Genomic DNA, 14,303 nt, shown 5'->3' with positions numbered 1-14,303 from the left:
AAACTCTGGACAGAAGCTCTGGAATGACTTGGTCTGCACTGCAGATGTGAAACAAGGAGTACTGAGGACTGAATAAGAAGGTCAGGTCTGAAGGCAGTTAACAAGAAACTAAGGACTGTAATCAAAGAAGCTAGGCAGGTAACATGGAGTATGGGCACAGGGCAAAGAACTGCAGGTAGGCAACAAGAAAACTGGTGGCAGAGAACAAGGGGATGCAGACAAGAAAAAGAGGACTGCAGGTAAGGGAGCAGGGCTCTAGGGCGGGCAGTGTAAGGCTGCAGGGCAGAATGCATTGGCACACAGGCAGAGTAGAAGGGCTGCAGGGCAGTGAATGCCGGGCACTGGAGTAGGCCTTGAAAACAGCAGGAAACAGCAGAAATCCATGGTTTAAAGCACCAGGGTCTGGCAGAGAATTCACTGCAGGAACCCTGCGCTACTGCAGGCAGCTGCCTGAATACAGACCTGCGCTGTGCTGAAGCAGGCTCGTTAGCAGCACCAGGAGCACCACACGTTAACCTGCCGCCTCACTTTCTGGACCTGGGAAAGTAAAAGCAGCACTGTTCTCTAGGGCTTCTGGGGGTGGTAGTTCTAAGACTGCTGCATAGAAATAGCCTGGTAATGAGAACTGTTAAACGGTGCATTGTGGGATATGTAGTTTGTGAAATTAAATATGGAAGCAAATAGGTATTTTCTGGGAGGGATTATGGTGATGAATTTCAAGTCCAAATAAGCCCACAATGAGTGCCACTTGGTGTTACAGTGGCACCAGCATACTAATACTTTAGAGAACACTTATGACGTATCAACAGAAAAGAGTAACTATTAACAATTCATGTGCTTTGATTGAACTTCACCAAACTTGAAAAAAGGTAAAGGTTAACAAGTAAAAGAGCGAGGTTACACAGACAGAGTGTTCAAAAAGTAAAAGATAATTACAACGAGACTAGAAGTATCCCCAGAAAGAATAAAACCTTCACTGAGGAATATAGAGACGGGGAGATGCTGCTCCGCTGCTTTAAATACACGTGACTCCTTACTGACATATTAGAGAATCTATAAACCGATTTTCAGGGAAGCAGTAATTAGAAATAATTGACTGTTTTTAATCTTTGTCAAAAATTAATGTCTAATATACATTTCTTCGCTGTTCTTGTTTTTTGTTTTGTTTTTTTGCCAGTGCTATTTCTTTTTAGTTTGGAAATTTGATAGTCGGTATTAAATTCCCAGGGGATTACATTCAAATTGATTGTTAAGATATTTCGAAGGGCGATGACTGATGTCTGATGCCACTCAGATGCATTGAGTTCCAACCAAATGCATGTGTTTATTTTTGTTTTTTATTTTTGTATTTTTGTATATAAAATGTTTATAACAAACATGTGTTTCCAATACATATGGATATAAGTGACATTACATAAATGTAAAACTTAAATCATACTAATATTCCATATTAACACAATAAGAGCGGACTATATTTAATCTTCAAACAACCTTATGCAATTAACTCCTAACCCAACAATGTTAATTACATATTGTATCCACTATAAAATGTAACTAATTGGCACACACAATACAAAGTAGACACAACAACAAAACAAAAAAAAATCACTCATATAAGCTATTGAAAGGATTCCATAATGAAGGATATAGATTGTCACGATCCTCATGTAATAGTAATACTTTCTCATATTTTGATGATATTTGCATCTCCACCATCCAGTCCTCCGTAATAGGCTTTTTCCTGGTTTTCCATACCCTACGAATTCGCTTGATAGCAACCACCAATGCAGTATCAACCCATGCACCATATTCCTTTGCAAATGAGCATCTTCCACTACGTGACAATAAAATCATGTGCGCAGCTGACCTAGGAATAGTTATATTTAGACCCATGCCTACTCAACCTAAAACCTCCTTCCAGAAACTATGTACACGCGAGCGGCTCCAGAGTAAGATTACAGGGACTTTGTCCGCCTATCCTTTCCGCAACCCCAGCACACATCATCATCCAGTAACTTGAGTTTGTGCATTTTTTCTGGGGTCCAATAAAGTCACCCAACTACTTGTTGTCTTATTGACCTCAAACACATGCCCATATTTGCCTTAGGGATTACTCTGAGTAATTCCTCCCACTCTTCCTCAGTTATTTCCAAATTAATGTCATTCGACCAGACTTCTTTCAATTGTATCCAGGAACGTACATAATCAGACTCCATAGACATGACATGCACATAAGTGGATACCCCTTGTTCCGCCCCATAAAACCATTCACAAATCTCTGGTCTGTGTTCTATACAGCATATGAATTCTCTGATTCAGCAAGGATCACAACTCTACATAGCGGCTTAATTCTCTCCTATTTAAACTATATTTACATTGTATTTCCTCAAAACGTAGTGTCCTACTTCCTTCTAAAATAGCACTCACTCTTAGAATACCTTTTTTTGATCCAGCTATGCCAATGTAGACTTCTGTTTTGTAATTGAAGTGCCTGATTATGCCAAATCGAAACATCTTAACTTATCTCAATATGTTGATCATTTTCCATAAACCACGTTACCAAAGCTTTCTTAGCTGCCACTATTGTCTGCAATCTCATGTTTTTCCACCGATACATTTTCCATTGTATATTAACTATCTTAAGCATAAGGTTTACAAGTATCCCTTTCTAGTTTCAACCATACCGGACTTATTATATCCTCTTTATTAAAATTGTGTGATGCTTTCTATTGAAAGAAACCTCTTTATTATTTAAAAAGATCTGGGTATCCAAATCCCACCTCCTGAACTTCATGTAATAAGATATTTTTTGGAATATGTGGCCATTTACCAATCCCCCATAAGAAATTCAGAAAAACCTATTCAATTTTCTATAAAGCTTTCTTGGAAATTGGCAAAGGGAGAGATTCTATCATATATAATGCTTTTGGCAATAATACAATTTTTATTGCATTTATCTTAGCCCACAAGTTCAAAGTTAGCCTTTCCCATTTCCTTATACTGATTAAAATGTTTCCTATTATCTTTTCAACATTTAATTGAACAATTTATTTAGATCCCTGATATTAGGTATCCGTAAGTATTTCACTTCATTCAGGGACCATCTACAATTCCAAGAATCAAACACATCTTTATCACATACAGATGAAAGAGGGAATGTTTATGTCTTATCCCAATTAATTTCATGTCCTGACAATGTCCCTACTTCTTTGAACATTGCTTTTAGAACCGGGCCACACGCAGAAGGATTTGAAAGTATTGTCATATCGTCTGCATAAGATAGTATCTTTTGTTCAGTCCTATTTGGATTCCCTTTGTTCCTTAACATTGCCAGATATATGCTTCCTATGATTCTAGGGCTACATTAAATTGAGAAAGGTGATAAGGGCATCCTTGCCTGGTACCTTTTGATAATGGAAATGTTTTTGATATTAATCCATTAACTTGAACTTTTGCCGATATTTCCCAATGATTACAATTTACTGCCTGTATGAAAACTTGTCAAAATCCCATTTTCTTTAACATATATTCTAAAAATATCGAGTTGACTCTATCACAAGCTTTCTCCACCTCAAAAACGGCTAACAGTGAGTCTGACACCTTATTATTATGTGTTCCCAATAAATCCAAAACTGTTTTAATGTTATCATAACCAAATCTCCCAGGTGTAAAACCTACGTGAGACTCATCAATTAGGCCTCCCATGCATCCATACAGTCTATTTGACTATACTTTAGTAAATATCTTTAAATCAACATTTAAAAATAATATTGGTCTGTAGTTACCACAATGTCGATGATCTTTGTCCAGTTTGGGAATTACAATCATTAAGGCCTCCTTCATTGACTCACATAGTGTCCCTGTCAATTAAAAATCACTGAACACCTCACATAGTATTGGTGATAATTGAGTTCCAAAAAGTTTTAAAAATTCAGGAATTAATCCATCCGGCCATGGTGATTTCCCACTATTAAGCTGTTTTATTGCCTCAAGTACCTCACTGACCTCAATAGCAGCTTCTATTTTAGTTTTCCCTTCTGATGTTTCTGTATCACATCTTGCATACATTTTTGCAATTTTGTAGCCTCCTCTTCTAATTTTTTTTATATTTTCTATGTTCCTCTTCCTAGTTTGAGCAGATCTACTAATTAGTTCTCCTCTTGTTACAACTTCACAATAGTCCATGACTATATTTATATCAGCCGTCTCTTTGTTTTCATTAAAATACCCATTAATAAAGGTTTTAGCCCTGCAGTGACTGTTGAGTCTCCAAGCATTCCTGCTTACAGTCCCCACCTTGTTGCTTTGGTCCTTAGTTCCACAAGTGTCATTTGTATTTCTATCAGTGCATGATCTGAGATTGCTCTTTCCCTAATCTCCGAGCACGTTACTTGATTAACCAACCAATCACCGATGAGTAGGTAATCTATTCTTGAGTGTGAATTATGCACCTGTGAGTAAAAGTTATATTCTCTTCCCATTGGGTGCATTTCTCGCCATATGTCTACATGGTTGTATTTTTGGATAAAATTATGAAATTGTCCCCTTATTCCTTTGCACATGAATTTGCATTGTGTTATTCTATCTAATTTGCTATTTAGCACACAACTGAAATCTCTGCCGAAAATGATATTATCACCATGCATTTCATTCAGTAGCTTACTCAACCCATCATAAAATTGCACAGTTGTGAGCATGGGGCGTAGATAACTCCTACTATCATTTCCCCCCATCCTACATCATGTCTGTTAATAGTAAAGGACCTTCATCTTTCACCATCTTCTCTCTCTTTACAGATAGTTCCCTTCTAAATAGTACGGCAACTCCCCGTGAATTTGAATCATAACAATTGGATAGAACTCGTGTACACCTAGAATTGGTTAGAAAGTTCTCAGATTGTTCAATTAGGTGAGTTTCCTGAATAAACACAATATCTCCTTTACTTCTCCAGATTCTCGCCAAAACGACCTTTTGTTCACATCCCATGAAACAAAAGTCATTGGTTTCATGTCCTAATACCCATTACCTGCCTGCCTGTAAACCATACTATAGGTGTTCCTCATTCCGAAGTCAAGAGTGATGTAGCTTATACAAATCATTAAAAATAAACACACACAGAATGAAACCAAAATGTAAAATTACACAAATAAACAAACTAACAATTAACAAATCACATAAGCAAAGTCAAAATAGTACTGACCGATGTTCAACAGACACATAATGAGTAGTTTTATGTACAAAACATACGCTGTCTGCAGGGTAGGGAGGAAGGAGGGCAGGACAGAGGCAGGATAGGGAGGAAGGAGGGCAGGACAGAGGCAGGGTATGAAAAAAGGAGGGCAGGAACGAGGCAGGGTACGGAGGAAGGAGGGCAGGACAGAGGCAGGGTAGGGAGGAAGGAGGGCAGGACAGAGGCAGGATAGGGAGGAAGGAGGGCAGGACAGAGGCAGGGTATGAAAAAAGGAGGACAGGAACGAGGCAGGGTAGGGAGGAAGGAGGGCAGGACAGAGGCAGGGTAGGGAGGAAGGAGGGCAGGACAGAGGCAGGATAGGGAGGAAGGAGGGCAGGACAGAGGCAGGGTATGAAAAAAGGAGGGCAGGAACGAGGCAGGGTACGGAGGAAGGAGGGCAGGACAGAGGCAGGGTAGGGAGGAAGGAGGGCAGGACAGAGGCAGGATAGGGAGGAAGGAGGGCAGGACAGAGGCAGGGTATGAAAAAAGGAGGGCAGGAACGAGGCAGGGTACGGAGGAAGGAGGGCAGGACAGAGGCAGGGTAGGGAGGAAGGAGGGCAGGACAGAGGCAGGATAGGGAGGAAGGAGGGCAGGACAGAGGCAGGGTATGAAAAAAGGAGGGCAGGAACGAGGCAGGGTACGGAAGAAGGAGGGCAGGACAGAGGCAGGGTAGGGAGGAAGGAGGGCAGAACAGAGGCAGGATAGGGAGGAAGGAGGGCAGGACAGAGGCAGGGTATGAAAAAAGGAGGGCAGAAACGAGGCAGAGTACGGAGGAAGGAGGGCAGGACAGAGGCAGGGTAGGGAGGAAGGAGGGCAGGACAGAGGCAGGATAGGGAGGAAGGAGGGCAGGACAGAGGCAGGGTATGAAAAAAGGAGGGCAGGAACGAGGCAGGGTACGGAGGAAGGGGGGCAGGACAGAGGCAGGGTAGGGAGGAAGGAGGGCAGGACAGAGGCAGGATAGGGAGGAAGGAGGGCAGGACAGAGGCAGGGTATGAAAAAAGGAGGGCAGGAACGAGGCAGGGTACGGAGGAAGGAGGGCAGGACAGAGGCAGGGTAGGGAGGAAGGAGGGCAGAACAGAGGCAGGGTAGGGAGGAAGGAGGGAAGGACAGAGGCAGGGTAGGGAGGAAGGAGGGCAGGACAGAGGCAGGATAGGGAGGAAGGAGAGCAGGACAGAGGCAGGGTATGAAAAAAGGAGGGCAGGAACAAGGCAGGGTACGGAGGAAGGAGGGCAGGACAGAGGCAGGGTAGGGAGGAAGGAGGGCAGAACAGAGGCAGGGTAGGGAGGAAGGAGGGAAGGACAGAGGCAGGGTAGGGAGGAAGGAGGGCAGGACAGAGGCAGGGTAGGGAGGTAGGAGGGCAGGAGAGAGGCAGAGTAGGGAGGAAGGAGGGTATGATAGACCCGGGGTAGAGCTGAAAGAGGGCAGGGTAGAGAGGAAGGAGGTCAGTGTAGAGACAGGGTAGGGCTGCAGGAGGGTAGGGTACACACATGGTAGGGCTGAAGGAGAGCAGGATCAAGACGTAGGGGTGAAGAAGGGCAGGACAGCGACGGGGTAGGGCTGAAGGAGGGCAGGATAGAGACGGGGTAGGGAGGAGGTATGATAGACATGGGATAGAGCAGAAAGAGGGTAGGCTACAGACTGGGTGGGGCTGATGGAGGGGAGGATAGAGACGGGGTGGGGCTGATGGAGGGTATTATAGACAAAGGGTAGGGAAGAAGGAGGGCAGGATAGGGACGGGGTAGGGCTGAAGGAGGGCAGGATAAAGACGGGGCGGGGCTGACAGAGGGCAGGATAGAGACAGGGTTGGGCTGACAGAGGGTAGGCTAGAGACGGGGTAGAAAGGAAGGAGGGCAGTGTAGAGATGGGGTAAGGCTGAAGGAGGGCAGGATAGAGACACGGTTGAAGGAGTGCAGGATAGAGACAGGGTAAGATAGAGGGAGGGCAGGATAGAAATGGGGTAGGGCTGAAAGAGGGCAAGATAGAGATGGGTAGGGCTGACATAGGGCAGGAAAGAGACAGGCTGGGGCTGATGGAGGGTAGGCTAGAGACAGGGTAGAGAAGAAGTAGGGCAGTGTACATATGGGGTAAGGCTGAAGGTCGGCAGGATAGGGATGGGTAGAGAGGAAGGAGGGCAGTGTGGAGATGGGGTAGGGCTGAAGGAGGGCAGGATAGAGACGTTGGGGGTGAAGGAGGGTAGGATAGAGATGGGGCAGGGGTGAAGAAGGGCAGAATGAAGATAGTTAGGTCTGAATGAGGACAGGATAGAGACATTGTAGGCCAGAAGGAGGGCAGGATAGAGACGGGGTAGAGAGGAAGGAGGGCAGTGTAGAGATGGGGTAGGGTGGAAGGAGGGCAGGATAGAGACTTTAGGGCTGAAGGAGGGCAGGTTAGAGACTGTTGGGCTGACGTAGGGCAGGATAGAGACAGTTAGGGCTGACAGAGGGCAGGATAGAGACGTGGTTGGGGTGAAGGAGGGTAGGACAGAGATGTGGTTGAGGTGAAGGCGGCCAGAAAAGAAATGGGGTGGGGCTGAAAGAGGTCAGGATAGAGACATGGTAGGGGTGAAGGAGGGTGGGATAGAGACGGGGCAGGGGTGAAGGAGGGCAGAATGGAGACAGTTAGGTCTGAATGAGGACAGGATAGAGACATTGTAGGGCAGAAGGAGGGCAGGATAGAGATGGGGTAGAGAGGAAGGAGGGCAGTGTAGAGATGGGGTAGGGCTGAAGGAGGGCAGAATAGAGACGGTTGGGCTGACGTAGGGCAGTATAGAGACAGTTAGGCTGACAGAGGGCAGGATAGAGACGTGGTTGGGGTGAAGAAGGGCAGGACAGAGATGTGGTTGGGGTGAAGGTGGCCAGAATAGAAATGGGGTGGGGCTGAAAGAGGTCAGGATAGAGACATGGTAGGGGTGAAGGTGGGTTGGATAGAGATGGGTAGGAGTGAAGGAGGGAAAGATAGAGACGGGCAGAGTTGAAGGTGGGCAGGATAGAGGTGTGGTAACACTGAATAGGGGCAGGATAGAGATGGGGTAGGGTTGAAGGAGGGAAGGATAGAGACGGGCTAGGGGTGAAGGAGGGCAGCATAGAGACAGTTAGGTCTGAATGAGGACAGGATAGAGACAGGGGGAGAGGAAGGAGGGAATGATAGAGACGGGATGGAGAGGAAAGAGGGCAGTGTAGCGATGGGGTAGGGCTGAAGGAGGGCAGGATAGAGGTGTGGTTGGGGTGAACGAGGGCAGGATAGAGACGTGGTTGGGGTGAAGGAGGGCCGGATAGAGATGGGGTGGGCTGAAGGAGGGCAGGATAGAGATGTGGTTGGGGTGAACGAGGGTAGGATAGAGACGTGATTGGGGTGAAGGAGGGCAGGACAGAGATGTGGTTGGGGTTAAGATGTCCAGGATAGAAATGGGGTGGGGCAGAAGGAAGGCTGGATAGAGATGGGTAGGGGTGAAGGAGGGAAAGATAGAGACGGGCAGAGTTGAAGGTGGGCAGGAAAGAGGTGTGGTAACACTGCATAGGAGCAGGATAGAGATGGTGTTGGGGTGAAGGAGGGCAGTATAGTGATGTGTTGGACACACTCAGTCGCCGCAGGCAACACTGCAGAGGTCCTACCTGTCCGCTGTCGTCCCCCCATGGCCCACACACAGGAGGGTGGCGGTGGTCTGCTCCTCCCCATTCTCCAGCTCCTGCTGAATGTCCCATTGGCCGGCACCGCTCACTCTCACCGACACCACCTTCAGTCCCGCCGCCGCCTTCATCCTGTTGGCAAAAAGAGACCAATTTTAGTCCCCACCCATGGATTCAAAGATTATGCCAGAAGATCAGATTGTCTTAGACATTTGGTTTTGTCCCTCAATGTTTCTTGCTCTATAATCCTCCAGTGATGCTTCCATTCTCCCCGTCTGTGCACATTTCAATGCCAAGCAGCTGAGGGTCCTGGGTTATAAATGCCCGGATGACCCCAGGCACGTTCCTGCATTAGTTCTGCATAGGCACGCCTTATACCGGACATATTTTATATATAAATTCTATCGGGTGGGAGAGCCACAAAGCAGTTTTGCAGGTTGTTGGCCTATAAAGGGAGATAACAGACCTTGTAAATTGTGGAATTGTTAGGCGGGAACAGCAGGGCATCTCTGCCCCCCTACTTTACACCTTACCCCAGATCCGGAGGCAATATGCACTTACAAAATAGACCACAGAGACAATTATATTTCTGGAACAAACAGAACACATTTTTATTTTGTTGATGTCATCAAACAAAATGAGGGTGGGGGGTGGTCTCAGCCTCCTTTAGCGTCCTCTTCACAGTCTGGACCTTTAAGCATCGCCCTGGGCCCAGATCAGGTTCTGGGTGGCACAGGGCAACGCCCCTTCCGCCTCCCTTGGAGAGGCGAGGCAATGAGTATCTGGCGGTGGGGGTGGGGAGGGAAAACGGCCAGAGGGGAAGTCTGCTGTGTTGGCTGTCCCTCTACTACCCCGTCCAGTGGTTGGCCGTCCAGCGGACAGCAGGTTAGCTATTTTTTTCATTGCAGTTATGCAAAAATCCCAAAAGCAAAATTAGGTACATATTGATTAGAAAAGTCGAATCTGAAACGCTAGGATTAGTTTTGCTTACATTATGAATATTGAAAAATTGTAATTTTGCTTATATATCTTAGTTTCTGCCCCATTCCTGCTAACCTTTACCCTTTCTGAACTCATTAATAGTAGCTACTACCTAAAAGCAGCACAGGAGATGGGCCAGCATAATATGGAGCGCTCTGCACCACCCATGCCAACAGCCAGGGATTAGCCCCAACACTCTCTGCTCTGTAACTCATCATGTGATAATTCGGGTTCAGGACAAGATCCTCATTGGAAGCCCTGAGTTGTTAGATTCAAAAACAACACACGTTTCAAAAGACACTTTTAGTAGATTTGACACTGAACAGAGTAACAGCCAAAAGCCTCATAAAGCTGCTGCAACTGTCCAAACTACTATATATGCCCTGCAAACTACAGACATGTTTTTCTTAGGGTGAGTATTGTGACCAATCAAAACTGAAAAGCCCAACCTCCAATATTCGCTCAAAAGCGTTTCTTAATGAATCACTATAAGATGTTTCAAATGCAACACGGTGACCATTCTTATGCTCCCATAATGCTCTTTGCATTTATGCAAATCTCCAGTATTGGGGTCTGTGAAGAGACCCTATGTTGCATGAACTAATCTCAGGAAAGTGCAGAGATGGTGAACATCCAGTCCTGGTGTGTAGGATACGCAGCCCTGCGGAAAAGAGCTGGTGTCCAATTAGGAACTTGTTATACCCTCTGGGCAGAGTCATGGGAGGGCACACACTGCATGCCACTGAAACCGCCAGCCATTGCCTATGTCCTTTATGACACACAGCAGCTACCCAGAATGCAAAGGTGCATTTTCAACACACAGAGAGCTTTCACTGTGATCTAAAAACCCTAGAGACCAGTGGTGGAAATGGAAAAAATGTGTTGGGGGATCCCACAAAACAAGGGCCGGGGTGGGGGAGGAGTTTGGGGGGCGGTGCCTGAGGGGCGTTGTCTAGATGGGCGGGGCAAGTAGTGGACATCCAGCAATGCTGGGTTAAAAAAAAAAGGAAACAAAGTACCTTTTACCGCCGGCTTTGGCACTGGTGCGTAATGCACAATGCTCGCGAGCAGGGCATTGTGCATTACACACCAGTGCCAAAGCCGCAGTAAAAGGCAATGCTGCCACCGGGGGCACTTTTTTCCCCTTTTTTTGTTTTTTAAGTGTTCCAGCCGTTCATGGGCTTGGGCGGCTGACTCTGGCCGGATCCCGAGATCCGGCTCCATATCTGGTGCCGGATCTCGGATCCGCCGAGAGCCGGCCCAATGACCAGCACTGCTAGAGACCAGATTCCAGAGAGGGCTAGCTCCAAGCACTTAAAACCACAAGCTGGTCTCCTGAAAGTTGGGCAAGAAGCAAACACATCCCTACAAAAATACGGTTAAACTCTGAACTAAACATGTTCCCTACAATTGACGAGCAGTGCCAAAGCCAGCAGTTTGGGCTTTTGTGTAGGGATGGCGTCAGCATTTTTCAGGCACTGCCATCAGATGGCAAACGCTGGCACATAGTGTTGGAGCCTAGCCATGTTATGGCAGTACCTGGCAAATTCCTAACATCTAAACAGAAGATAATTATTGGATTGGCCAACCCGTGTTATCAACAGGATTTCAGTGCAAAGAATAAATGCCAGGACACTCCCCAATCAAGCGGCTGTACACCAGTGGTGTCTGAAACATCACTGGCAGGCCCCGTGCAGCATAAAGGTTGATGTTACTGCTTGATAGCTTCAAAGACACCCCAGAAGGGGCAGGTGGTGTGTGTGGAGGGCCATATGGAGTAGCAAATTATCAAACAACACTCAGAGGGGACAGGCCCCTTTGCACGCACCCTCTCTGCTCCCATTAAATGCTGACAGTATGTTTTGCTTACAGCGCCACCTAATGGGCAAAACTAAAAACCCAGGATTACCACTGCTGCAGTCCTTCTGCAGTTAACATGCACACACGTGGACGACGACACGGAGGCCTCGAGGCATGTTTGCAAACCACTAGCAGTGATGTACTTCAGTGACATGAGCCTAAAACAGGACAAATACATGGTCTCTTCCTCAAAGGGGTTTAAAACCAGAAAAAAAGCAAAATCGTGCTTGAACAGATGTTAGAACCACCCCCAAGAGCATGTCGGCCTCTGAGATGAGAGAACTCAGGCACACCCAGCGGCAGCAAACATTACCAGTGACACAAGTTCCATAGAATGAACCCCTTTAGTGGTGAGGAGGGTGGGGGTCAATAAAACAGGACATGGTCCTTGCCCGCTGGGGGTCAGCAGACAATCCCCTCAGAATGTATTGAGGTGCTCCCCTACTTCAAGTACCACTGCTTTACAATAATTAACTAGAATCATTTAACATTGAAAGACATTGATAAGCGCAGCGCCCCCACCAACGGGGTGTCCTGGCGCTCAAGGAAGGAGGGCGGAAAGAAGCGCGTGTGTAACATTTTCCTGAAATGGCCAGGCTCTAATATCCCACCCCGCGGGGGGCAGAGGGTGTATTGCATATTCCGTAGCTCGGCAGCTAGCGCCGAGAAGGAAGCACCTTCCATTCTCCAGCTCCATGTTGTATTTTTCCTTTTTTTTATTGAATCCTTTGAATTGTATCAACCTTTCAAAAAATAAAATTTCAACATACAGAAAAATTCAGAAAAAAGAAGAAAAAAGGAGAAAAACACAATACAATTGCAAATATCCATACAAACAAAATGATATTTTACAAAGAACATCTTAAATTACTTAATTATCAATTGATCACATTCTTCCTTAAAATGTCCCTATATCTTATTACATTTCAATTAACAACATATATATGCATGTTAATGGACTATAATCATCATAATTACAAGTTAAAAAATACTCCCTTTATCTAATTCTGCTTGATGTCTCTTCATTTTCTATTTCATCCTGTATTTCCGATCTCAATTTGATTATCATTCTCCAAATTAAGGCGAACCAAAAAAAGTGCAGCAGACACTTGGATTGGAAGGGAGGAGCTATTCACTATTATTGCCCAGCATTGGTCTGTTTCCTGCTTGCCCAAATATTGACAATGTCTTGAGAAGTGAATTCTGCTTTTTTCAGCTAGTGCTGACATTGGGTTAATATATGTTTTAGGGTTCCAAAAGTAGATTTTAAATTACAAAAACGACAGTAACGTTCTTGTCTTGTTATTCGTTTCCATTTCATGAGTAAGGCTCGAGTTGGCAATATGTTGAACCGCAGCTGTAAAATTTGAGCACAATAGTTTGGAGAAGGTGCTCTGATGAGATATGCTGCTAATAATCTCATTTTTTTTGGCGGAAAACAATCCATATCTCCATCAGTATATAGGTGACAAAGCTCACATGTCAGAACCCAATCGGTGCTATAAATTTGATGCTGTGCCATATCAGGATTATTAATTAGCATATCAATTGTTACATCTGCATTAGCCAGAATAGCATATGCGCTGTTAATCCAGAGTCGTAGGAAATGTATGATCTATTGAGAACATATGTGCAGTCAATTCTTTAAGAATTACATTATTTGCAGTCGATATTAGACATTTTCTGAACAGGGAGCATAGGCGCCACTCATATAGAGCTTCAAGGGAGATCAGACCTAGCTCATATCGCAGCCAGGAGCACGGTATAAACACGGGCAGAGATAACACTTTTTTCCAAAAACAGGCTTCCCATTTATCAAAGCTGAATTTAGAAGAAACATCAAGAGTCTCTAATCCGTATAGAATACATGGGACGGCTTTTTGAGTCGAGTAGAACCAAACCGGTTTAACTGAAAATTTACTGTATCTGTGCATTAGGATCCTGGACTGTGATATTGCAGTGTCTAGTCTCTTCTCTACTTGCTCTAGATGGGTGACTGCTTGAGTTAAGCCATCATAAATCATACCCAAATAAACATATTGTGATACCAGATTCAATTCTATCTTACTTAGGTGCCATAAATATGTCTTGCAAGCGTTTCTCTTAGGTGAATACATAATTATTTGTGTTTTATTTGTATTTATTATGAGTTCATTGTTCACTATATGAGAGTTAAGCGCTGTAAGAAGATACTGTAGGCCACTCTGAGTTTTTGATATTAAAACCATGTCATCAGCATACATCAGGGCATGTATTTGTTGGTTATTAATTTTCGGGGAATCAGAAATCACCTTATTAAAAACCTGAGTCGCATCATGAATGAAATAATTGAAAGGCATCCTTGTTTTAGTCCCTGAGCAGTTGCAATGGGAGCTGACAGAATCATCTAATGATAGGAGGACCCGTATCGATGGACTTGAATGTAAGGCATAAATAATCTCAAATAAGGTAGTTGGGCATTGGTCTCTCTTCAACTTATCAAAGAAAAGGACTCGAGAGACAGAATCAAATGCAGAATTTAAATCTACAAACGCAAGATATAGTGACTGTCTACTTTCTTGACAGTTTGATTTTATGGCGTTTATAGTTATTAAATTAATTTGAGT

The 14,303-nt window shown here is 44.9% G+C and overlaps 1 protein-coding gene across 1 annotated transcript in view; it reads right to left on the bottom strand.

The window, feature by feature from the left end:
* Window positions 1–14,303, bottom strand: part of TMEM132B (transmembrane protein 132B) — a 2,267,570-nt gene that overhangs the window by 1,353,098 nt on the left and 900,169 nt on the right. The window contains exon 3 of the mRNA XM_069620122.1: window positions 8,842–8,988. Coding sequence (XP_069476223.1) covers window positions 8,842–8,988 — 147 coding nt within the window. The remainder of the gene's footprint in view (window positions 1–8,841; window positions 8,989–14,303) is intronic.

This window comes from Ambystoma mexicanum, chromosome 10 (genome assembly GCF_040938575.1).
Source record: "Ambystoma mexicanum isolate Mex_15411 chromosome 10, UKY_AmexF1_1, whole genome shotgun sequence".
Classification (NCBI taxonomy): Eukaryota; Metazoa; Chordata; class Amphibia; order Caudata; family Ambystomatidae; genus Ambystoma; species Ambystoma mexicanum.
This window is presented reverse-complemented; position numbering and strand designations above follow the sequence as displayed.